Consider the following 27,866-nt stretch of genomic DNA (forward strand, 5'->3'; position numbering starts at 1 on the left):
TACCAAAGAATAATTAATTTATTATAACTCCAATAAGAAAGAGAAGATGAAAATTAAAAGGGTATTGCAGACATTTTTTCAGAAGATGTAGTTTTTAACTCAGATGCATTGAACTTAACTGCCTACAAAATAATTCTGCCAAAATACTGATACTGCATTTAAAGATCACAAGGGACACAATTTTCAAAGATTATATAGTTATACTATATGTGTAATGAAGGGCATACAATATAGCTAGTTAGAGTAATGCAATTAGTGAACATGTTCTGGTTAGATTATTTTGAAGACTGTATCTGGTAAGAGGTAAAGACTTCACAATTTACACATCACACATCATCACACATAAATGATGCTATTTGGATATGTATTATAAGGATTTGTATTATGGCTCATGCATTGAATCATTTTTTAGTCTACCAATGAGTATTTTCAGTTTTACTCAGAAGTCAAATTCTCTGATTGTAGATACATCATACTAAATATATTTCTCACTTACTCAAAATTAATGATTTTAGTCATCTTCACTTTTTTCATTTTCAGTTGCATAATTTGATAAAACAAGGTATATTCCTTCAAGAATATTATGGTAACAATTTTAGGTTTTCTAAACTGCCGTATCTAAAAATTAAAGTCTCTTATTTCATTCAATGATCTCTTTACATTCTAATTGGATAAAGAACCTTTGAACACAATCCCCTAAATTCTATTACACTAAGCTGATATTATAATAATTATTAAAACTAATTTGTGAAAACATTTTTGCCCAAATAATACAAACAATATAATAAAAAACCCAGCAGGAATATGGTTAAGATGCTGGTCTAAAAATTAAAATAATTATTTTTTCATACATGATTCCTGAAACCTAGTTAAATATGAAAAACTAGTTATATTTCCTTCAGAATATTTCCTTTATGGATATCATCGAAAATGGGCAGGTTTTGCATGTGAAAAATTTGAGAAATCTATAGCTTATTAATTTTATTTTAAATCCTATAAAGTTTTATTTTTTTATCAAGAACTTTAAGAAACATTTATATTCTCTGAAACAATAATTTGCTCCTAGGATCACTTCTTAGGAAAATAATAAATGATATTATTGTAAAAGATATCTTCAACAGTATGTTGCCCGTGAGATCACTGAAATAGCCCATTATTTATCAAAATATTTATAAAATATGTGTGTATGTGTATTACATAAAATTTTCCCAAAATAGAATTATGCTTCAATAAAGAATTGTTCAACCAGAGTTTTGAATTTTGAGTTTAAATGCTGAGATGAATCAGACTACTTATTTTGAAGAAATTAAGTGATCAGGGATTTGTTCAATATATATTGCTAGGTGTTAAGGGATATAGGTACAGATACAGATATAGACAGAAATAGAGATAGATACATTCAAAGACACCTAACGAGAAACTATGCAAATATGTTTACAAAGTTAATCTCCAGGCAAGTTTTATTATAATCTATAATTCCCACAAAAGTTTTGTATTTTACTATAAGAGAACCCTATTTCAATGATTCTTTCAATAAACAGATCATAAGCATCATCAGTAAGATAAATAAGCAGGAATTGTGTCCTCTCCATTATGGTCCTAATACTGTCCATCTACCATCTTCTCTCCTCCTTATCTGACACATCCTTTGCCTCAAACTCACCTCCTCTGCCCTAGCCGTGTTGGAATCTGTGCTTTTTATTCAATACACCAGACTAGCAGGAACTGCACTGGTCATTCTCTCTGCTTGGAACTCTTCTCCAGAGAGCTACCTGGCTGTACTTCCTCATTTCCTTCATGGCTTTACTGCCCCATTTTTTTGGTATGGTGGCTAGAAAGCCATATTCTCCCTGAGGACTCCTGTCTACTCTTTCTACAATGTATCTGGCTTATTATAAATACTCAGTAAAAACGTGTTATGTAAATGAACCTTATTACTCAGAAATATTTATTAATATGTCATTGTCCTTATCATTTAGCAACAACAGGGTTGCTGAGAATTTGTGATGGTACAAATAATGAATTCTTATTGCTATTACCTATGTAAAATTAATCATATTTCTATACTGAGAAAATAATCATCAGAATTCAAGCAGAGGCTGCAAAATCAGTCTTACAGTGGCAAAACTTTTCAGTTTCCTTATGTCTGTGTATAATAGAACATTATATGGTGGTAAGGTATATTAGAGATAATCTGGTTTGGTCCTTCCATTTATAGATAAGGCATTTAAGAGCCAGCAAGTTAAGGTCAGAGTCAAAGACACACATATGCAACTGGTATACTACTGAACCAAGACTAGAACAGAGTATACTGATTCCTGACCTAACATCCATTATGAAGTTGTAGAAAGTTTCAAGTCTCCTGTGCATTTGATGATATATTAAAGCAACTTTATATAATATACAACATTTCTGCAAATATTTAGGCAACTGTAACTGATAATTAAATGTCAGTAGTATTTGCAAAAAATAAAAAAAATTTGAGCTCAAGAGAAAGATCAGTCTCAGATATAATAGTCACTAAATTTGCTTTTCCCTGACCAAAAAATAGATAAATAAAAGTTGTGTTATTATGTGTTGATTAGTACAAAAATGGAACGTTTATTATACTTGCTGTATAAAAACACTTTTCCCAAAGAACTTTTAAATGCACTAACTACTTAATATGTATAAAATAGATAGCTAATAAGAACCTGCTGTATAAAAAAAAAATAAAATTCAAAAAAAAAGAATAATTAACTAATATAAAATTCTGAACTAAGTAAGTGAAAAAGCAGTAGCAGCCATATTCAATATGAGCCATATTGAAGCCTGAGGCAAAAGGAAAGGAAAAATTGTGCACCCCAATATACACGATTTTGTGTATTTTTTAAATGGTGAATTTTCCCAGAACATTAAAGTAGTTGAAAAAATGATGAAAAATTGAAAATTTGGTGTATTAAAATTCACAGTATTATTTTTAATTTAAACATTTTATTTATACCCAAACCTAATTTATTATAATTTAACATCAGCTTAAGCTAATTCAAAATTATTCAAAATTATCCCTTGGACAGGAGAAATGGTCAAATATGGTAATTCTCTCAATAAAAATTGAAATAAGCAAAAAGGTATATTTTGAAAATACTACTGATGAGTTTGTGTCTATTAAAAGGAGCACATTTTTTCCTTTAGCCTCAGGCTCTAAAATGCCTCAGCATGGCATTGACCTCTAAAATTTTGATATTTTGTTCATCATGGTTTGTGCATTGAATCTTGATTTTTGAAAAGTATTCCATTCGAATATAGTTTACCTGGATTCCTGAGAATTTTGATGCCCCCTTGAATTCTATGCCTCAGGCAACTGGCTCACTGACCTCACCCTGGTCCCTGCCCTGTGAAAATGTAGAAGAGAACTCTAATCCCCATATGATCCTGCAATCCCACTCCTGGGCATATATCCAGACAAAACTATAATTCAAAAAGATACATGCACCCCTATGTTCATAGCAGTACTATTTACAATAGCCAAGACATGGAAGCAACCTAAATGTCCATTGGCAGGTAAATGGATAAAGATGATGTGGTATTTATATACAATGGAATACTACTCAGCCATAAAAAAGAATGAAATAATGCCATTTGCAGCAACATGGATGGAACTAGAGATTATCATACTAAGTGAAATAAGTCAGACAGAGAAAGGCAAATACCATATGATATTACTTATATGTGGAATCTAAAATATGACACAAATGAAGTTATTTATGAAACAGAAACAGACTCACAGACATAGAGAAAAGACTTGGTTGCCAAGAAGGAGGAGGAGTGGGGGAGGGATGGATTGGAAATTTGGGAATAGCAGATTCAAACTAATATATATAGAATGGATAAACAACAGGTCCTACTGTATAGCACAAGGAACTATATTCAATATCCTATAATAAACCATAATGGAAAAGAATATGAAATGCATATATCTGTATAACTGAATCACTTTGCTGTACAGCAGAAATTAAACACAACATTGTAAATGAACTATACTTCAATAAAAAAATAAAAAGAGAGAAAATATAAATAAATAAATACACTAATTACCTAATTGTGCAAAAAGACCCATGACCTCTAAGATTTCAGAGAAAATGGAAAGGGGGTAGGGGAGTGAATGGACTAAGTTTTTTCAGCAGAGGAAAAATTTCCAAAGCTGTCTGTACCCCACTGCACTATAAGTGATCTAAATGAACAATCTCTCTCTGCACAGCTTATCCTGACCAAATATTCTCATGGGATTCTAACCATCCTGATTATATTTAACCTGATTAGGGAAAATAATGTATCATGCTCCAGGATTCCCTTCCTGAGGGCGTTCCCTCCACAGATTCAGCTTTAGACATACTAATGGTGGTTTATAAGGGAACAGTGCACCACAAGAGAGTCTGTAACCCATCCTCTTGTGTGGACAAAAATCCCATTATTCTTTTCAGGTATTCATGGTCAAAGTAGCAGTCAAATGTATACATCTTTTATCCATTTTAATCATAAAGTTATGTCACACTTTACTGAATCCAAATGAAAAGCACAATACACATCAACAATGAATGTGAGCCCCCTCCCCCACCCAGAGAACTACTGCATAGCTATTCTTTCGATGAAACAATTTTAGAATTTTTGTTAATGAAGAGTTGGTTTCTTTCAATAAGAATGACCCTAAAGAGTCAGTCAAGTCTATAAAATGTAAATTTAAATCCAATTGAGATTGTGTTTAATCAAACAGTTATTTCTAATGCGAAGACTTCAAAAGGCCTACAGAAACATTCTAGGAACCTTCATTGACATCAAGGGGACTGTTCCACACAATGGGAATATGTTTCAGTGCTCTCTCTCAAGTCATTACTGGTGTTTTGTGGGTCACTTTCAAATTTGATAATTCCAACCATTTACCCTTCTTTAAAAGTTTCAGAAGTAATTTATTTTCCACTTATGAAATACAGAACATAAAATTACCTTTAATATTCAAGGGTAGAAATGTAAATGAGAATAAAATAAAAGTTAACCAGTGAAAATTTCATTTTGTCAAATGAATGTGGAATTGGAGCAATGTGCCATGCTTAGACTTCTATTATAACCATTAATTAATATTCTGAATACATATTACTGATTAAGAGATATCTGGCAGCTGGAAATTTTCCTATTTTATTCCTAATTCTTAGTTTATCCATTAAGAGGTTATGGTTCACTATGTGCTTCTGAGAAAATGTTAACATTTAAAATAAAAGCACAATCATTATCATGACAAAAAGAGGTTGTGAGGGCTTCCCTGGTGGCACAGTGGTTGAGAGTCCGCCTGCCGATGCAGGGGACACAGGTTCGTGCCCCGGTCCGGGAAGATCCCACATGCCGCGGAGCGGCTGGGCCTGTGAGCCATGGCTGCTGGGCCTGCGCGTCCGGGGCCTGTGCTCCGCAACGGGAGAGGCCACAACAGTGAGAGGCCCGCGTACCGCAAAACAAACAAACAAACAATCAAAACAAGAGGTTGTGAAACAGACCACAGTGACATTCTGGGCTCAAAAAGTCCAAACATTCCTTGTTCATTGCTCAAAAGATTTCGGATTATTTAACCATAAGACATTCCTGGAGGAAATGATTAAACTTTCTTTTAACCTTGGGGACTCAAATATATCTTCTTTTACCCTAACTAATACAACACCAGCAACTGTAATTTCTAAGTCTAAACTACATATTACTTTCTTATTCTATATTCAGTTTATTATGTTATACATCTCTCCTCTAAATCACCCAGACTTTGTTTCTCTGCTAGGTTTCATATCCAATAAACTGCCAAATACTGTTAATTACTTATTTGTATTGTGTCAAGTCTTTATCTTTCCATTCACACTGACCACCACATGAATTCTGCCTTTAGCACTTTATAGGGAAATTACTGAATCAGATTGCTCTCCTGGAAGCCACCACTCCCTTCCTACAATTTGTGCAGTTGTAGAAGAAGGTGTCCCTAAATAGCTACATTAATTATGTTAGGCTCCTGCCCACATATTTGGCTTCCTACTGATCATTAAAAATGCTCAAATACTTGAGTTAACATCTAAAGTTCTGCACAATTTGGTATCATCAATTTATTTCTTCCAAAGTTATTAATTTTTAAAATAAACTTTAAAATTTTAGATCAGTTTTAGATTTACAGAAAAATTGAGAAGATACTACAGAGTTCCCTATGTCTCACACCCAGCTGGCCTATTTTTAACATCTTACATTCATATAGTACATTTGTCACAATTAATGAACCAATATTGATACTTTATTTGCAATATTGATACTTTATTTGCATTTCCTTAGTTTTTAGCTCATGTTATTTTTCTGTTCAAGGATTCCATGCAGGATATCATTCCTCAATATTTTTATCTGTATGAAGGGAATAAAAATTCCATCCTATAGCTTCCACAGCTGTAGATAGGTACATTTTTATCTCACCTAATTTTTAAAGTTTACTTTCACATATTCACTGATTTTCGTATGGTAGATCTAAGGTGTTTTTTCAGACTAACAAAACACTTTTGTTTGTATGCTTCATTAACAAAAAGTCAAATTAGATGTTCCAAGAGCTTTGAATAACACAAACATCTACTGAGGTAAACAACAAAAGATCAGGACTTAGGTCTGTTTCATGAATAATTTCTTTCCCTAGTGCCATATACAATGTCTGGCACAAATAAATATTGACTCCTTTCATGTAAACTATATTTAAGAGGATAGAAAACATATATGCCACTTTGAATCATCAGTAATGCTTTATATATCAGTATAATTATTACTAGGTAGAGTTTTCTACCTTGTCAAATATTTTTAATAGATATTGCACATTAAGAGCATAAACACAATTATAAAGGGGTACTTAACAGTTCTAAGGGAACAAACTACTTTTACTCTCCCTTAAATAAATTAGAAACAAATTATAGATAACATACTAATTACTATCTATCATATCTATTTATCCTTGAAGATGTTAATAAGGATTTATATGGCAACATACTATTGACTCATTTGAATTTCAGTATGTCTTTGAATCCAAATAGAAATCTGAATCCTTTTTAAAGTAATTTGTGAGGCACATAGGTTCTCCCCCAGACAGAGTTAATAACTGTGCTGTATTATTAAAGAAAAATTGAGTAGTTTAACAATATTGAATTGATATCGTAGAAAAATTGGTTACGTCTGAAGAAAATGATAGCAAATCACTCAAACATTGATGGTATTAACAAATGTATTGAGTGTTCAAATGAACTGATGATATGTAAGTAATAAATATACTGAAATGAATGTACATATTTATATTCATAACATAATTCCAAAAACAAATTAGGCAAAATAGGTAACCTCTATTCATAAAAACATATTACCCATAACCTAAAAACAAATAACTTGGATTATGGCTTTTTAAAAAGCTTCTTCTTTTATTCTTTTCAACATTCAAATGTTTTTGAATGATGGTTAATAAAATATTGTCATGTGAACACAGAAATAATTAGGTTGTTAATGGGTTTTGAATACTCTTGTGCTAATAAATCTATGTGAAAATGCATTATTATGTATTGTTGATACATTTTGTAATTTCAAGGGCAAGTCTCTAGTAACCTGGTACAATTTCCAGGCACAATTACAATACATTGGAGAAGTTAATGATACTCTAGTGGATATAGGCTAAGTGTAATTTTTTAAAAAAATAAGCTTTTGTCATTCAAATTTTGAAAATATATATATAAATATATAAGCTCATGTATGTTTTCATATAAATATGTGTGGGTATAAAACAGAAAATAAATTTAATAATCAAAATATAGAAAGTCAGAGTTATGTCTCACAAAAACAAATCTAGTAGGAGATGTATTTCCTAACCTCTGAAGTTTTATGTAGCCTAGTTTTTTTTTAAATCTCAATATGTTATAGAAGAAAAGAGGGAACAAAAACATAGCACTGGTGTTCTCAGTAAAATTCAAGGAAGAAATCTGGAAAGCTTTGGCTTCTGGAGTGTTGGTTCTTTAATCTTTGTTATTTTAAATATATGTTCTTCTTAAAGTATAAACTCAAGGGGATCTCACATCATGCCCTGAAGTAGTACACTTATCCTTCTTTTTAGTAACTATTCAATGTATGAGTACTTTCAGTTATTCCTTTACTTAGTATTGTCTATTATCACTTTTGGCAAAGCTTTCATTTTCATTATTATTTTTATCACACCTCTATTACTTTAGATGGACTTATATAAATTGACAATTTTAAAAATCAGTACATGTATGTGGCCAACAGTATCAGTATTTCACAAATAAATGAACACTATTTGCTGGGATTCAAATCTAATTATTTTATTGCAAATGTAGCTCTGGGCCCAGTAATATGAAGGACACTTCTGAGCCCTGTGGAATCTTTACCTGCCTCATCTAAGGTTCTGTTGTTGAATTTACTCACAAGATAAGCTTTCATTTTACTGATTTGTCTCCTGTGTTTCAAAGTAACAATTTGCTTTACCATCTTCCCTAACATGTCAGTTTATCTACTTGCTCTAATTTTTCTATATATAGTACTATATCAATAATGGACACTCAAAAGCTAACCCAAATTTGCCCATCTTTCCTTCAATATTACAGTATGTTTTGAGTGCCTGTAGTCACATATTTCAAATACAGCAATCATATGTTTCAAATAGATTGTACTCACTTTTTTCATTTCTCTTTTCACCCATTCCTATTGCACCATGTACTTTGCATGCTGCTTTAGCCAGCCAATACTATTAAATAGCCCAACCATATTGTTAAGACATGATGGAAGTTTTTAACATTGAAAAATTTGATGACTCTCTCTTACTCCCTACCCAGATGTTAGGATCTATATTCTCCAAACATTTTCATCCCAATGACTACCTCTTATTTTCACTACCACTTAGACTGGTTACAAACTTGTTCCTTCTCATGTGGCCATTGCTACTGTGAAAAAATGAAAAGACCAATGAAATTAGAATCAGATCCCTAGGCTAAAATTTTGGCTTGGCCACATAAAAGTTCGATGACCTTAGATTGGTCATTTCCTCTATTCAAAATGGAAACGGCAATGCCTATCTTATAAAATTATTTAAAATTGTGCATGGTAAATGAGATGATTCAATTTAAATGTGCATAATTCAATTACTGGAAGTCATTAACTGTTTGTTGGATTTGTTTCTAACTATAGAAGAACTGGCTTCTCTAAAGATTAATACAATATCATGTTATTTATCAGATCAAGATCCTTTAACATTTATCCAATGACTTCGAGTTCCCTAAAATCTTCTTCTTAATCTGTAGTTTTAATCCTTGATAACCCTTTTTTTTAAACCAAATATTGGTAATACATTGGAGAATAAAAGTATCTCCATCGCACACGGAGCATGCAGATTCTTGAAGGAGACACGTTAATGCAAAAAAAGCTTTCCACACTACAAGCCTCTTTCTTGAGTAAGAAAAGAAGAAACTGCAAGAAGACTTCCATGGCTGGTGTATAGTGAGCTAGTAAGAGAATGACAAAAGGGGAGGGTTTACTGGCCAAGGTTAAAAGTCTAATTTTTTTTTCAAGTACTCTGTGGAAGCCATTAAAGAGTTTTAATTGGAGTGAAATGTTTGAACTTACATCTCAAACAAGACAGCAAGGGAAGCAGGTGACCACCTACCCTGGGAAGGTATGGTGGTGTGAAAAAGAGGTAGCCTCTGATGGGGGAATACACTAGAGGTGAAACAAAGAAGTAGACTTGGCTTGTGGTAACAATAGGAATTAATGGTACATGCTGGGGTGAGGAAGAGAAGGGAAATAAGAGGAGTTCCTTTGTTTCTGACTGGAGTGACTAGGTAGATGGTGGTACCAATAACTGGAATTATAAGGGCTGGTTGGGAGGGCTTGAGAAAGTAGAAAAAAATGTGTTGGCAGTTTTGGGGTGGAAAAATATGAGGTAAATGGAATTTATTCAAGTTTTTTTCTGCTCCATTTTAATTGAACAAAAACTTTGATCAAATACTTGGAGAACTGTGACATTTCTTAAGAATACATACGGGGTCTTCCCTGGTGGCGCAGTGGTTGAGAGTCCGTCTGCCGATGCAGGGGACGCGGGTTCGTGCCCCGGCCCGGGAAGATCCCACATGCTGCGGAGCGGCTGGGCCCGTAAGCCATGGCCGCTGAGCCTGCGCGTCCAGAGCCTGTGCTCCGCAACGGGAGAGGCCACAACAGTGAGAGGCCCGCGTATCGCAAACAAAACAAAACAAAACAAAACAAAAAAACATAGGGACTACAGTGTATTACAAAATGTAGATTATGAATAAAGTGGGATTAAATTTGTGTATATAACATAACTCTAAGTAGTTTGTCATAGGTTTAAAAGTAAACTAATGTTAAAGCTTAATACAGACAGCATTCAAAAAACAAAATGTATTTTATTTATTACTCAAAAATAGCAAAAGTACCTTTTTATCAAACTTAATGGAAATGAATGGTGAGATAGAACATATATCTAGAACTACCTTGTTATATTCTGTGTTTAACAGTGATCACACATTAATAAAATGACCGTCACATATGAAGGTGACTTTTATAAGTATATAGAAATTAAAGTATTTTCCAATTGGTATCAACAAGTTAGCATGGCAAGTTTTGTGCCTTCTGTCCAGTGCCTAAGTTAACTGCACAATATGTAGCAATGAAATAAAGGTTATTTGAGGTAAAGGCAAATCATCTATATATGGATCAAAAAACAATAGTCTCAGTATTAGATACTGCTGCAGAGGAAGTCACAAAGATAATAATAATAAAATAATGGCAATGAGATGACTATATATGGTACTGAAGAACTGTTCATAACTCTATTCACTTAAGCATAGATAATCGCATTCAACTCTAATTTCAACCTTATTTTCAATTTAGAAATATTAGTATAACTTTTCTGTGAACTCTTCTTTTCACATTGGTATTGAAGACTGTAAATAAGGAAATGGAACTAGAATGAAGAGAGCACAGTCATGACATCAGGCAGACAACTGCTACACCGCAGAGGGCCTAGACTACGGGCAAGTTACATCAGTTCTTTATGCTCAGGTTTTTCACCTATTAAAGATAACAGCCATCTCCTCAGCTTGCCATGAGGACAAACTTGCTTAAAGGTGCTTGGTGCGGTACTTGACATAAAGTAGCTATTCAATTTTTTTTTTCTTTTTAATTGCCTGTAACTATTAGCTGTTCTTTTGTTATCTGATTGAATAAGTCCACACAGTTTGTTATATATTTATAATCTTTTAAGGGTTTCATTAGGATTCATATTTAAGGTAGGGTTTTCAGCTCTGCTGTAAATAAAAATGAAAGAGAAAAATCAACTTTGATCATACTTGACAAATACAAATAGATGGTACTTTGAACTGAGTAATCTTTCTTTTGAGTTACATTTATTGCTCAGAATGATTTCAATAAAAACTCTTGGGCTCAGCAATTAAATTACATTATAATATACAAAAATTAGGAAATATTAAACATGCCACTGTCCTTTTGAAATTTGATGAATGATCCGTCTTGGCCATTGGGCTCCTTTGATTTCCAGTGCTCCTATGGTATATTATTAATTGAATCTTCTAAAACGAAATTCTGATCAGTTAACTGTACTCAAAATAAAGTTTTTAATGGCCTATATAATCAGATTCAAGCTTCTTAGTACAGAATTTAAGGTATTTCATAATCTGACCTTAGTCCATTTATTTGGTCCAATTTCTCTCCATTATAACTCTACATGTCATACTCCAATAAAAATATCCAGACTTATTTGTCAGTCCTGGATCATGCTATGACTTGTCATATCTCTAGCATGATCTTGGATCATGCTATTATCCCAGCTTCAAATATTCAATTCATCTGTGTCCTGTAAGTCCTACTCTACTTTCAAGACCCTATTAAAGGCACATCTAATTCATGAAGTAATTCTTTATTCATTTCTCTAGCAGAATTTTATTTTTATTTATTACATATATTACAGTATTTAACAAATGGAACTATAGCTAGATGGATAGAGGAATGACAGTTTCAAAAACCAAACACCTTGAAGGCAGAGTCATATACGTGGGTACTGAAATAATATGCATTGTATTAATTTATTCATATTTTAATGGTAATGAGAGTCACTCCTGAGCAAGAGTCACAATACACTCCATGAGTAAAAAAAAAAAAAAAAAAATCACATATATTTACTTAAGATTCAAACTATTTTCTATTGTTTTCCAACAGTGTGGAGTAATACCTATGTACATCATGAAGTCGTTCTGCATGTATTAAGTTTTCTTGCCATCCTTCTTTTAAACATCTTTAAAAATGTTAGCCTGGAGGGGAAAAAGTTCAGATGTCTATATAAAGGACATTATGTAATAAACGTAGTAATTAAAATTGGAAGGAAATGGCCCGGGACAAAAACAAAACAAAATTTCATCCCTCAGTATAAATATTCAAAACCTCAAAGAAAATAAAATCCAGGGCAGATGAATCAATCTCCATGAAATATGTATTTTGTTTCAAAAATATACCCTGTATCAGAGGTGGGAGTGCATTTGTTACCTGTCTGCAAATCCCAAAAGTACTACTCAAAATGTTCTTATGACATGATTAAACATTTAAATGTTCCAGGATGAAACATTTGAGTGATCTTCCCAAAGTAAATATTTATCACATTAAAATGATTACAGGGGTGATAGAATATTTTTGTCTATATTTGATTTAAGACATCCCCCACTGCAGATTTCTATTATGATTTAATAGGAAACTGGATTAAATCATTTCTCTTGTTGGTAGATTTTTTTTTTCATCATGTTACTACTGGGATCATCATTAGTATAACTAACTGTCAAGAATTTAAGGAAGGAAAAGCTCCAATATGCAAATTAAGTAAAAATTTTAAATTTCTTGTCTTTTTTTTTTTTTTTTTTTTTTTTTTTTTGTGGTACGCGGGCCTCTCACTGTTGTGGCCTCTCTCGTTATGGAGCACAGGCTCCGGACGCGCAGGCTCAGCGGCTATGGTTCACGGGCCCAACCGCTCCGCGGCATGTGGGATCTTCCCGGACCGGGGCACGAACCTGTGTCCCCTGTATCGGCAGGCGGACTCCCAACTACTTACGCCACCAGGGAAGCCCTCTTGTCCATTTTGAAATCCAAAAAACTTTCAGGTCTGGAAGTTATTTTGCTATTCATTCGGTGGTAAAATTGACTTGAACTGACATGGGCTATCTATATTATTCATTTATTCAATTTAATGTGAATATTTAGACTTTTCTCTACAAAACGGATCATGTGTTTCATTGTGAGTACTGGTACAGTTCCCAGTGGGGATGTTACATAATACATGGTGTATGCAATACATCATCTTTCTAAAATTTGAAAATTTTTTTAATTCTAGAAAACATCTATACTATAGGCCTACACATCAAAACATCAGCTTTAAAGACTCCTTGGGAGCTATAAAATTGAGAAGTACAAGAGGAGTTAATTTAAATATGTTAATGTATTTGGTTTGATACATTATATGTTCCTATTTCTTATTTTTTTAACAAATATAAATATGAAATAATAGCTGTATCTGTTTTTGACAGGTGTTCATCTTGCAATAGATTATCTTGGTAATTGTATGAGCTCCTCTGGCTTTTTGCAAATCTGAGTGTTGTTTATATAATACATGTTTTTTGTGAAATAATGAGATTGATGAAATTTGCTTTCCATTTTATAGAGATCAGAACCTACAACTATTTTCCCTTTGCCTACACATCACTGTTTATCTTTTCAAATTTATTTCTCCTTTCTTTCCTTTACAGAAAAAGTTTATCTTCACTTTAAAGATAGCATCCCCATTATACTGGAATAACATCTATCTCATCCAATCCTTCAATAATTCCTCTAGGTGGATCATTTACCTCAGTATATTGATACTCAGATACCTTGAATAATTAAAGCATTTTCCATCTGTAATACCACCTTCTTTAGCTACTTTTTCCCCCTTTCTTTCTCTTATTCATAAACAGAGTTTTAACATAAGAGGAAATAATTTGCACTGCAATTCACCAATGAAAATCACATTGCTGAACTTTCCTGGTGGTACAGTGGTTAAGAATCCACCTGCCAGTGCAGGGGACACAGGTTCAAGCCCTGGTCCAAGAAGATCCCACATGCCATGGAGTAACTAAGCCCATGTGCCACAACTACTGAGCCTGTGCTCTACAGCCCACAAGCCACAACTACTGAAGTCCACAAGCCTAGAGCCCGTGCTCCACAACAAGAGAAGTCAATGCAATGAGAAGCCCGCTCACCACAACAAAGAGTAGCCCCTGATCACCACTAGAGAAAGCCCGCGTACAGCAACAAAGACCCAATGCAATAAAAAATAAATAAATAGATTTATTTTTAAAAAATATATGATTCCAAGTAAATGTTCCTTTTTTTGAAGTGGTGAGCTCTGGAAGTCATACATTTAATGCCAGTGATGCCAGATCACATATTTGGGACTGTCCTCAGAACTAGTTTGTGAACCATAAAACAGAAGCAAGCTCAGTATCATTTTGTTTTAAATAAAAACAGAGTTGTCCAAATTGATTTAATGAATTGATTTAATTTGGCTCTCAATTATGTTGTCTGTAAATGAAATCTAAAAACTCTTGGCTTCAGTCAAATACTTCATCTAGTTGGTCTCCAGATTTTGGATTGTCACACAACATACTGATTATGTCTCATTCAGATTGAACAATTGTTGAACTTTTCTCCTTTCCAACTTCTTACTGTTGTGTTCTGAAGGATTCTGTCCTGGACTCTATTCTCTTTTCTCCCAATAATCCCTGTCATCAGTTTACTTTAAGTATGATCCCATATCAATGGCTTCTATGTTTATACCCCCCACCTCTCCTCCCATTACCAAACTGTAATTTTCAGTTGGCTCTTCTGTTACTCATCTAAACTCTTTTTACTTCCCAAATGTTTTCCCCATGATGATCTCACCCTGTTTTTACCATTTAGTAAATTGAACTCAGTTATCCAAATCACAATCCTAATGTCTATCACAGCAAGTTTTATACTACCTTACTGCTTTCTGAAAGTTTTCTCAAAGATCTGGTTAACTGAAGTTTTTGGCTTGTTTGTTTGTTTTCTTCCCCAGCATCCTTGAATGGTAAATTTCTTTATTAAATCGATTCCTATATAGAAATAAGCATTGGTCATTTAGAGAAAATGCTAAAAGTTTCAACTATTTATGTGTTAATTTAATATATGTGGTATATATTACATAAAAGCTTACTTAAATGCATTAAATAATTCAAGTGCTATTACATTTACTTGGGCATCAAATGATTTTTTTCTAAGCAATTCATTAGAATCATAAAAGTAGTGGTGTGTACTAAAAGAAGTTTTTAATCTTTCACTTTGTTCCATTCTTACTACCTCTTCACCACTCTAGGCCTCATTTTGCCTTGCCATGTATTACTTGCCCAGCTTCCTAATTGTATTCCCATCCCCCAAGACATTGTCATAAAAATCATCCCTTTAAAATGAAAGTTTGTACTGCCACCTCCTGAACCTCCAAGCGCTGCCTCTCAGTGGTCCCATCATTGGGCTTCTACTTACCTCCCCAGTCTCTACCTGCCATTCCCACTCTTAACATCACTACTCACATGCCTCTAACAGCAGCTTGCCATGCACTGCTTCCTTTCACCTATGTTTCTGAGAGTGCCCATCATCTTCCCTCTCCCAACTTCACTCTGCCAAGTAAGCCAAACATTTTTTGAAGAGTCAGCTCAGATGTGTTCTTCTCCAGGAATGTTCTTTGAGCCTCCAACTCTGGGCCGGGTTTCCATTCTCCTGACTCCATTAATACTCAGGACATATCTCTCTCTCACTGCACCAAACTCATGGTTTGTATGTCAAATTTATTTAATACAGTGTGAGCTTCTTGAGGACCCAGCCTGTGCTTGAGTGCATCTTTGTATCCCAAGCACAGTCATTTATTAGAAGAAAACTTAAGTGATTGAATAAACGAATGAATGACTGAAAATCTCTCTTGGCACCACCATTCCTCAGCACACTAAGAAAGTATCAAGTACCCACAGGTAGCACAGGTATAGGTACTGTGTCCAGATTGAAGAAATATTTACATCCTAGTGCTTAGTGACAAATAATCCAGTAGTGTCAGTATCTAACTTCTGGAATAATACATTTAGTTGACCTTTTGGAGCTTTTATTCAATATATATTAAATATATGAATATGTGAAATACTTATTCAATATATATGAAAGAATCAAGAATGAAGCTCTGAAGCTTGGCAGTTGACATCTTCAAGTTAATAAGGAAAAGAAGCGTGACGACAAATCTGAAGTACCTGTTCAGAGGCTTTGAGGTCTCTATTAATGTGTCATAGAAATTACACAGAAGGATGCAAAGGGCTCTAGACAGAAAATTATAAACCTGGAACTAGTGCTACCTCTGTCACTAACTTGAAGACCCCATGGAAATCACTTAATCTGTTTTCTTATCTACACAATAGGGGAATTATACTTCAAGGATTCTTACCCTAATGTTTTGTAATACGGCTTTCAAAAGAATAGAGAACCTGCAATATTAAACATGCTATTAAAGTGAAATAACAGGAAATTGCTGGGAGAAGTTTTAGACCTAATAACATTATTTTCTTACAGTTCTTAATTAACAGATGAGCTGATAACTATTTTATATTTTTAGAATTTATGGACACACTCCTGCTTTCATAAAAAATGTATGTAATATTAGTATAGAATTTTATTTATAAAAATGAAAAGAAATTGTCATTATTTATATTATAAAAAACACAAAAAGTAAAATCCTCTGTTTTTGGGGGGAATATTTGAGAGAGTGTGTAATTCTAAGGCTGGGGAGGGTTCCCCTGTCTCAAGTATAAGGCAAAATGAGTGTCAAAAGTTTGGGAAATACTGTTCCAACATTTCCTAATTGGAATCTTTCAGGAAAAGTCATTGCTGTGCTTACTAAAAGCAAGAGAATCTCAAAATCACAGTGAGTCTATAGTAAATCATGCAACACTTGTTAGAGAGGCTTTACGATGAGCAACAAATGTGAGGGTGATAAAATCTCTCTATTTTCATGATACCAGATGCTGGATTCTGGAAGCAGATGTTTGCACACGAGAAAAGAGATGTCATTGAAACTTTTAAAGTTAGGTGAACTGTGGGACGGTTGCAAAGCCTGGTAAGCAAAAACAAAGTGAAAGTGCTCACAGTTTGAGAGATATTTTGTCTAGTAAAATGTAAGGCCAGATGAATTGGGAATGCCCTAAAAGATAGCACAGGGAGGTGATAAAATTGATATTACCCTGCTCTTGGATAGATGCAGCCTAATAAAAACTTACAGGACTTGAAAATAATATGAATTCTTGACAAATAATACAATTTCTTAAATACCACGTATGCAAATCATAAAGCAGCAGTGCTTCTAAAAATGTGTAAATGATTCTTCTCTGGCATTAAATATTCAAAGTTCCTTCCCACCCCCAATATATGGCAGTAATTTCCCATTTCCTTCCTAAGACAAATTTCCTATTAGTAAGTTTATAGCAAAATTTATTTTAAAAATGATTTTCATAGATCGCCAGATGGCTGCTGAGAGGATGGACACAGTCACCTCCTTCATGTTCTTGCTTCCGCAGAAGTGGATTTGCTGTTGCCTGTTACGGGTAGGCCTGGGAAAAGACACTGCTTGATTGGAAGATTCAGATTGCAATAACCATAATGCAGAAGAGAAAACAGAACAGAAGCTTGAGAATATAAAAGTACTATGCTAGTACTTTTCTATTCAGGGTCAGTTCTAGGGGAAATTGCAAGGTAGGTCAAGTTTGTGTTCAGCATCCCAGCCCTCTGTCTCAATAACCTCCTCCCAAATCCTGAATGTATGGCTCCACCCTCACTTCAGTGGACAAGGACCTCAACTTCCATTCTCCCATTTCCCTACTATTGCTTTCATAAATATCTCCTTCATGTAAAGTATAGGTTGTACAAACATTAAACTGTTTCCTTTCCAGACATAATTAGAAATATGGTGAAATTGCAGTCATTATGCAGTGAATTAACGAGGAAAATTAGAAGAAGTGGGGCTCAGAGCCTTGCCAAACTCTGAAATCCTATAACAAATACTAAAGTCGTTCCAACTAGCCTAATCCTGTTTTGAATATGGAGCCCACAAGTAAAATTCAAACACTGACTTAAAGAAAAAAAGGAACGACAGCAAAAAACAATTCTTTAGCTTTATTTTTTGTAGTTTTCTAGAATGTCCTCTGGGAAGAGTGAAGGCACCCCTTAAGAACACAATTTACTTTTAAAACTGAATTCACTGGAGCAAACTTAGTTTATTTGTCATTTCCATTATTCTCAATTTTCTATTGATTATGTTTTATTAGATTTTAATCAGGGATTCCATTGTGAAATGTCTTGAACCCAGAATGTAATTTAAGAAGTCAGATTTTTCTAGCAGTAGAGAGAACGGGGGAGGCACAAAATTGAAGAGAATAAAACAAATTATAAGGCAAGTAAATAAGATGAGAAATGAAAAAGAATTTGATTGGAGCAACTCCTGAGGCTCAGAAATGTCCTGGAATCCAGTCACCAGGGAAGGGACCAACATCTGGCCCCCACGGGGCATTACATCCTGTGCTGGTGATGCATCCACTGCAATCTTTAGCACAGGATGTGAGTACTCACGATGTACAATGCTACTCCACTAGCTTCAGAGTTCAATTCAAAGACTTGGTTTCAGTTAATTATAAAGATATCAGAAGACTGATTATCCTTGGAAAATTGAGAACAGTCACACAGCTATCAATAACAAGCTCAGAAAAATTGCCAGTCAGCATTTATAAAGACTGCACATTTATTATTTGGGAATCAACAGAGACTACTGAATTTTGGGGAAAGCTTATTAAGTCTTTTAAAAGAAAAACAAAACACTTATTGCTAACAATCAAAATACTCTACAAGGTTTCTGATGGATAGAAATAAAGAAGTCAAAGTATAAATAATATTCTGAGGTATAAAGAGTAATTTACCTACAAAAATTTTTGAAAGACTTTTGTTCTTTATAAAACTGTATGTGACTCTTCTTTACAGAAGTAACATTATGTATTTTTATTAGTTCTTGATATAAATTAGTTTTTGTCATTCCAAAATATAAAATCAGAAGAATAAGATGAAATGTATTTTGGTCAATTTTCTGTGTCATTTTTTGATAAATAATGACTTATTAAATAGAAATATATATATATATATATATGCCTTTCTAAGGAATTTGCTACTATGGCACCATACACATTCCAAAACATATGGATTGTTTTACCTATTATCTCCCTCTCTCCCTCTCTCTCTCTCTCTCTCCCCACTAACCTACCTACCTACATTTAATATTTGATGGGGAATGTATGGGGAAAAATCTAATTGACTAACAGAGAGGCAGAGCACAAAACTGAACTCAAATAGAAAAAGAAAATACTAAGCACATTCTTTGAGATTTTTTTTAATCACACTAAGAGAAGCTAAAACAACTTCTTTCTATTATAGGTTTTATTAATATAAAATCCTTAAAGCTATCTTCAGCTGTAGTGCAGTACATCACACCTTCATTTAACTACTGAATCCTTTAAAATATTTTTTCTAAAATAATGGGCAACACATACTAGTGCTGTATATTTGGGATGCTTAAACTGATGATAGCAAAAATACACAAATATCAGAAACAGAACAAATGGAAAAAATCTAACAGCACAAAAGAGAAGAAAAACAGTAAAAATTGAGCTAATAAAATAAAATCTCAAATGGACTAAGTTATTTGCAAAGGAAAATCATTATTAGCATAGAAATTTCCATTGAAAATATGAAGACTATTTTTTAAATTTACTTTAATTTCTAACTTAAAGAAATATTTTAATTTAAAATAGAACATTATTTTTCTTAATAGAGATAATTTAAACAGGGAAAGAAGCCAATTAAACTAATAAAAATATAAAATATAATTATACTACTGATTTTTTTAATTGAAAACTATTAAGGCACTACTATAAATTTTTAGGACAAGCAAAAGACTGATAAACAGGTTTCTTTTTGTTTAGCTTTTGTTTTAAAGGAAATTTATTTATGTTTTTTAGGGTATTTTAAAAGGCATTAAAAATTAGGGTTAACATATGAAACTTGGACATGAGATAATTGTTTGAATATGGCTGTCATCTTCTTTCATCTGTAAAGAAAATTATTCTTTGTAGGTGTGCATTAAATTAATTTGGCATTGGCTCTCATGATGCTTTTCAAATAAATTAATAGAGGACATTGACCAAGAAAATGGCTGATTGCTTCTTCAAACATTTTAATTTTTTTTTTTCTGAGTAAACAATTCATTATGTGAATAGTATAAAGTATTGGTTAAGAGGGCAGACCCTGAAGGCATGCTATTTTATTTCTAATGCTGACTTCACTACTTATAGCACAGAACATTGAGAAAATTTCTTAACAACTATTAAATGTGAGAGTAACAGTAGTCACCTATCTATAAGTGCAATGAAAACTAAATAGGATATTATGTTTTAACCACTGAATAATTCAATGAATATAACCTATTTTGATGTTTTCCCTCAAGGTTCGCATACATGAACTTAAGTTTTAACTTATCCTTCAATGTTTATTTGATATCTAGTCATAGCAATGAATCAGAAAATATATTTGAGCTAATTCTCCCATTTGGGGATAAAGTTGTACAGAAAAGACACAAATTCCGGGCATATCTGGACCTAAGATAAAATTCCAACCTGCTTGGCAGGTTAATAAATTTCCCATAAGCTCAGTTTTCTTACATGTAAGATAAAAATGATAACTATCTTAGAGTTTGCAGGTTAAATATGTTAATGTTGAAATGAAGTTGGCACAGTTTATGGTAAGTAGGAAAAACTCAATAAATACTAGTCTCCTCCTCTGAATCTGGATAGGTAGATAGATAGATGTATGCATAAAATACATAGAAGAAAGAGAAAGAGAGAGAGAGAGGGAAGGAGGGAGACAAAAAGATTATCTAGATGATGGAGAGAGAAAGACAGATTGGAGGTAGACAGAGAGATAGATAGGGAGATAGATGGCAGATAAAGGTAGATGAGAGAGGAGATATGAGAGAGAGAGAGAGCCAAACAGAGAAAGGTCTCCCATCTCAACTAGTTACATACAGTTTCTTGAAGACAGGGTTCAAGTCAAATTTATTTTTGATGTTCCCAAAAAATCTAACTTTCCTTACATATTGAAAACATTTGATAATATTTATTAAATAAATGAATTGATGAATCAAATCTGTCGATCAATCAATGAAATACTCCTTCAAAATCATGTGTTAAAGTAGAAGTCAGTCTCTCTCCTATAAATTCAGAGATTACTTTCTAAGTATGGCTTTCAGATTCATAACTTTCTCGTGTTTGTTAATAAGGATATGTGGAAACTACTTGTTTTACAGGAGATATATCTATTGGCATTCTCACTCATAGACTAGCAATTATTTTATGTGTAATATTAATTAAAATATGTGTCAACCACATTTTCTTTTAAGAACAATAGCCACCTTTCTATGATATTACTTTTTGATATCAAAATAGGAAAAAACAGCTTTTCAGTATAAACTACATTTTCAGACATATATTTCATTTTTCTATAGGGGTCCTTTTTTCATTCCTATCAAATACATTGCTCAGTCAGTGGATGGAAAGGAATTAAAAAGTTAATAGTGAGCAGCAGGCTTTTTTAATTAACAAAGTTTCTCATGAAGATAGGACAAAATGCAAACTCTTTACTTACTCTATGCAGCTTTACAAATAGTGGCCAGTGAATTACCTGTAAATCACTTTATCACACACATAGATTAGTCTGTTAGGCTATGCATTCACATATCAAGATCCAATAACCCATTACTTAAAATGTGCCTAAAATATTCATATATTATAATATTGCATAGTCAAACCCATCAAGACCACTTAACTCACTTCAAGTAAACATTCAAGTGTGCAGGAACTGTGAATATTAGATAAGTATTCAAATAGCTTTTGTTTAAAATAATTTTTAAAACAATATTGCATTGTTATGCAAAAAGTTGCTAAGACATATCTGGCACTTATTACTTAGAAAAGAAGGCTTTTACGAGGTTATCCTTAAAATAAAGCCAGCGTAATTATATTTAGTGCAGAAACTTTTATATATATGTATATATATATATATATGAATTTATTTCTGTATTGAATGTATGTGTGTGAGTGTTTGAACTCAAATTTCAACATGAATAGAGAAATTAAAAAGCATTCTATCTGCTGATGTATATGTGATAGGACTGACTGCACTAGAGGCAAAAATTTACTCTTTATGAATCACCAATCATTAAATGACTTAGAAGAATACATAAATATGTCCATATAGCTTAAATGTAGTCTCTCATAAAACTTAAATAAATATTAAACATATTTAAATACTATTAATATTTTGAAAACTAATATTAACTAATATAATATGCATTTGTAATTCTGAAATTCGATTTATACAACAGCTCTTTTCATTTCTTATAATTGGACATAACAAAAGCTTATTCACAACATCTAAGTCTCACACTTAAGACTAGCTTAATTCTCTTTGGGTGAATCATTAGTAAATATTCTACTGTGTTTGAAACAATAAAAATATCAAAATTAATTTAAAAAGGCATATCAAACTAATAAATTGAAGATAGACTTTTAGCAAAAAACATATGTATTTATGAAGAAGTATTTCTTTTTTAACTCTATCAGGGTAAGCAAGTTCATGTTTATTTGCTATCCAGGAAGACTTAGACATAAATCAAAAGGAGCCAGAAGTCTGGCTTAGCTGTTATTTGACTCTTGAAAAACTATCTTGAAGCTAAAATCCACACTAAAAATACATCAACACTGATAAGAGCTATACAATTCCAATCGAGTTTTCATTTCACCTAAAAGCGTTGAATTTATTCATCTTAATCTGTATATTAAAACGTGCATATCTAGCTAACATATGCTATATTTTCCTTTAATAAAATGCAAAATAGCAAAGGCTGGAAAATGTTCATAAAGATAAGTACAATCTAGTGACTTTGGGCAAGTTCTCATCTTAAGAAGATTACAGACCAAAATCCATGGCCTTCCTTTTTCTGTGGTTACTGAGGTATTGAATAATTGCTTTCTGTCTGAGGCAACCTCAGAACTTGCTGTTCCTTTTGCTATATCGTCAATGGTCCATTCCAAGGTGATAAACTACAACTCTAGTACTATGAGGTTTATAATGATTGCTTAAGCTTTACACTTTGTAAGCATTGGAAGACTTCACTCACCTTGTTCAAGTGGTTGGCTTTTAGTTGAAGTAGTTTTCATCTTGAGTGCCTCCCTAACAGACATGTCACAGCAGGAGCCTTTGTTAGTGTCTTGGTCACTGTCAGCCTGATCACTGTCCCCGTGCCCACTGTCTCTCAGGCTGGCTCTTTCTGGGTCCTTAAACGTGGAGCTACTGAAATACATATAAAGAAAAAGAAGAGAAAGTGTTGTCTCTACGAGTTTGAATCTGAAGTGTAATCTCTAGCAAAGCAATTTTGACATGAATGCAAATGGGGAAGCTGAGAAAGTTATTTAATAGGCCTTACCTTTGAACAAACTGCTGCCTGCTGCCCATGTAATTGGGCTCTGCGGGAAAATTGTCTGTCTGCGAAAGAGAAGGAAAAAAATACGTATAGTTGTACACTGGACAAATCTCCTGCAGAGCAACAAGACTTCCTAGTGGAAAAATGATTAATAATTCAAAAATTCCCTTAATCTTCAAATTTGTACATTTTAATTAAATTGGAAATTGCTGACATGTAATTATGTACTCAGAACAATTAAATGATTCCGGTCCACAAATTACCTGTTAAAGTAAACAATGAGCCTGTCATAACTGGCATTCTCTGTTAGTACCAGGATGGATAACACTGTCTGTGTTGTTTCATTACTTAGATATTAAGATTGAATATTTGTGGGAGGAGTGGAAAAATGACCTAATTTCTCCATATTAAAAGCATGAATTATTTAATAATACTCATTTTTAAGCATAATTACATCATCTGCTGGGATTCTTTGCCCTTCTTGATATAACATAATTTAAAGTCACCCACTCCTCAATTAAGGGATATAAAACCTTTCCTTCAAATTTTACCAGTAATAAATACAGGCGTGGCACCTATGGTCGGACTCATCTCTATAGTGCATCCTTATCTGCATCCTTACTATGGAAATTGTACTCAATACAAGGGAAAGGGCTGTTACTTCCTGGTTATTAAAAACAAAGTAAAATAAAAGTAAGAATTAAAATGTTACTTAAAGCAGTGGGAGTAAAGACACTGAGAAATGAGGCTTGTTTTTGTGTTTGTTTTTGCTGCTTCCAAACTGACGTGGATGTCTGCCAAATAGAACTGAATTCTCCTTGTACCGTAGAACAGAGTCTTTTGCGAAAAAGAGAGTAGATCTTTCATAGGTTTCCCTATACTGTACATTCATACACGTTACTTCTTCTTGCAGCTGACTCAGCAACAAAGGTTCTCCTGTTTTCTGCCTCACTTCATGTCACACCATTGTGCTCTGAAGCAGCTATGGGTTCCTACAAGATCATCCAGCATGCAAGTATCAGTGACACAGGAGCGTACAATTCATGAAGCAGAGGGACCAAGGTAAGGTTTAATGTAGAGCAGTATGTATTTTTCCTTATAAATAAGGCTAATTTAAACTAACAGGACTCTTTTTTTTAATCCCATGTAATAATTTAAATTATTTGGCTTTTTAAACTATTATTGGAAAAAACATGTTAACAGTAATAGCTTAAACTACTATCTAAGTTTCACTGTCTTTTAGAAGTTGGGGGACAGGAAAAACCCTCACAAATTTCTTAATCTATAATCTTTTCTTGCTGTTGTTCAAATGACCTTTGTCAAAATAAATGCAAAGATGAAGGTAAACAAGGTAGATTAATTTCTCATTTCTAATCCACTTTAACTAGTAATTGGTAGCAGACATTTTTTATTAACATGTTTTTACTAATTTCCAGATTCTGTGAAGCACCTTAATTGTTTCCATAACAAACTATCTATCTTTAAGGATAACTTTATGTTCTAGTAAAAGTAATAATGGAAACCAACACCAAGAGCAAAAATGTTTGCAAAAGAGTTTTGCCAATTTTAAAAACTAAAATTACTTAGAAACTCCACATTTAAACTTAAAATCATCTAGCTCATTTTTTGAATTGGTCAAAAACATGCATCATTATTGCTGTCAGTTAAAAGCTAAGCCTGAGTATCTTAGAACACTTCAGAAAAACAGAATCCGGGGTATTAAGGAGCAAGTAAAATGTAAAGTGAAAGTGTAAACTCTAGTTAGAAAATATAAGGGCTATTATAAGTAATCTTGTGATTTTAATGGCTTTGATTAGGTGGGACCTCATAGGATGTGGATCCCTATTCAGTTAGACACAGGGAGACTGACTGGGAAAACTTTTCTTCCCTTGTTCTAATAGGGACAGTATCTAAAATTTTTTGCATAATATCAAAGTTCTGGGCAGTTCTTATAAAATAAGATACTTTAAGTTCCTATTGAGTGAAGAGCTGTTTTAAATTATATGTGAGTATGTGTGCACACGTGTCTATGAATGTTTCTATGTATGTATCAGCGTGTTTGATGAGCACTGGGTGATGGTAATGCTACCAAATATTGTTCTGATGAAAGAAGAAAAACAATAGGAAGTTAGAAAAGAAGAATTTTGGAAAGGAAAGAAAGGCAGGGAGAAAGGCAAGGGAAAAATAGAAAGAGAGGAGGAAGAGAAAAACAAAAGGGTATACAAAGGAGGAGAAATGAGGGTGGAGGGTGGTAAAAACAGGCTAAAGAAAGTTGGTTTATTATTGTAGAATTTCACAAAGTACAATTTTAGAAGTCTGCAACTTAATCAGTAGCAGAGTATCAGGAGTTTATTAATAATGTCTGCCAGCATTCATTCATTAAAATAGGTAGGAATGTGAGAGGCTGTGTCTGTTTATAATTACCATAATGAAATAGTCATTTGGCCTTTAATAAACATATGACTAATTCACTATAAAAAACACACTAGTTTTAATATAGAAAATAACATTTTCATTATCCAGGCTCCAAGGATGTCTGAAAACTCATTTCAAATAATCTGAAATAAAATAACAGTATTTACATAGAAAAACAAACAGAAAATAGACAAAAAAGCTAAATGTATTACAGCATCATTTAATTTAGAAATATAAGGGCTTTCAGCTATTTTCCAACACTGTATTCTAAAAATCAAATTCTATCTTGTACGTTTATAATCCTTAACCATTAAGTCTAGAAAGAAAGTAAAATTTGAGGTCAGACACTTGTAGATTTTTAGGTCTTAGCAGAGTAATTAAAATATTCATATGAGTAATTAAAATATAACTTTTGAAAATTTTATCCTTTTCCATACAAGGATAAAATTAGAATGTTTTCCCTTCAAACACAACTTGAACACAGGAACTATTAACTTTTATTTTTAAAACATATCATTTGTTTATTATTTAAAAAAATGGATCCCTGGAATTGATGGCTAGTTACAAAAAAGTTCTAAAGCAGACACTTTGAAATAAACTGTAGGATATGATTATCTTTTTAATCTATTTCACTCAGAAATAAAAAGACAAATATTTTGCTGTTTTTTTTAAATGATCATTTGCTCATAATGATCACTTAAATATGAACTAACTTATAAAACTGAATGGCCCTCCTAATTTGATTTTTTTGTTATTTTTTGGATGAAGATAAAAATTTAGATATTCTTTCTTTTGTTCAGAAAACATAAACAAATAAACAAGTAATCAAGTAAACAAACACACAGTGGAAAAGTCTGTATGATATGAATGGTTTCTTTGATTATTTACCTTTATGCACTTCTCTTCTAGTACTCAGCAAATTGTAGTAAATTTATAAATGATACTTGAAATCATAATTTTTATCAGCAGTAGTCAATAATAAACTATTCCTAAGATGTGCCATCTTCTACTACTTGCTCATCTATTAGGACTCTAAAAAAATCGTGATTTTAAAAACGAGTGTCTCTGAAAAAGACCAAAAGAAAGCACCTACTGAAGCTGAACCACATTGCCTGAAATTGGGAAAGCTTTATTTGTGGAAGTAGATTAATTTGACATGACCACTTACATGTATCTAGAGAAGTTGATCTGAAAATGGATAGCAAAAAGAGTCAAAATAGATATTTTTTACTCTTAGAATAGTAAAAATGGAACATTTAAAAATATATCCAGCATTTGACAAAACTCAATATCTATTAATGATAAAAATTCTCAGCAAATAGGAATAGAAGGACACTTCTTCAACTGCATAAAGAGCATCTATCAAAAAAGAGTATAACTAGCATCACACTTGAAAGACTGAAAGCTTTCACCACTTCTATTCACCACTGCACTGAAAGTCCTAATATGTTCAATAAGGCAAGAAAAACAAGTGAAGGACATACAAATTAGAAAAGGAGGAAAAAAATGTTTCACAATGCTATTGTATTCTCAGATAATAGTATTGTTCAAACAGAAAATAAGAAAGAATCAAGACAAACAAAAACAAACAAATAAAACTTCTCAGAATGAGTAAATAAGTTAAGCAATGTTGCCATGTCCAAGGTCACCACACAAAAATCAATCATATTTCTATATACTAGCAATGAACTAGTTGGAAACTTAAATATCCAAAGCAATACATTTATAATATGTC

At 32.8% G+C, this 27,866-nt stretch overlaps 1 protein-coding gene across 2 annotated transcripts in view; it reads right to left on the reverse strand.

Moving 5' to 3' along the window:
• The window catches only part of PCDH17 (protocadherin 17), a 108,767-nt gene that overhangs the window by 47,823 nt on the left and 33,078 nt on the right, over nt 1-27,866 (reverse strand). For both annotated transcript variants that reach the window (XM_067712875.1, XM_067712874.1), the window contains exons 2-3: nt 23,720-23,778; nt 23,414-23,586 (exon numbers count right to left, since the gene is read on the reverse strand). In XM_067712875.1, coding sequence (XP_067568976.1) covers nt 23,414-23,586; nt 23,720-23,778 — 232 coding nt within the window. The remainder of the gene's footprint in view (nt 1-23,413; nt 23,587-23,719; nt 23,779-27,866) is intronic.

The sequence above is a fragment of the Pseudorca crassidens genome, chromosome 18 (genome assembly GCF_039906515.1).
Source record: "Pseudorca crassidens isolate mPseCra1 chromosome 18, mPseCra1.hap1, whole genome shotgun sequence".
Taxonomy (NCBI): domain Eukaryota; kingdom Metazoa; phylum Chordata; class Mammalia; order Artiodactyla; family Delphinidae; genus Pseudorca; species Pseudorca crassidens.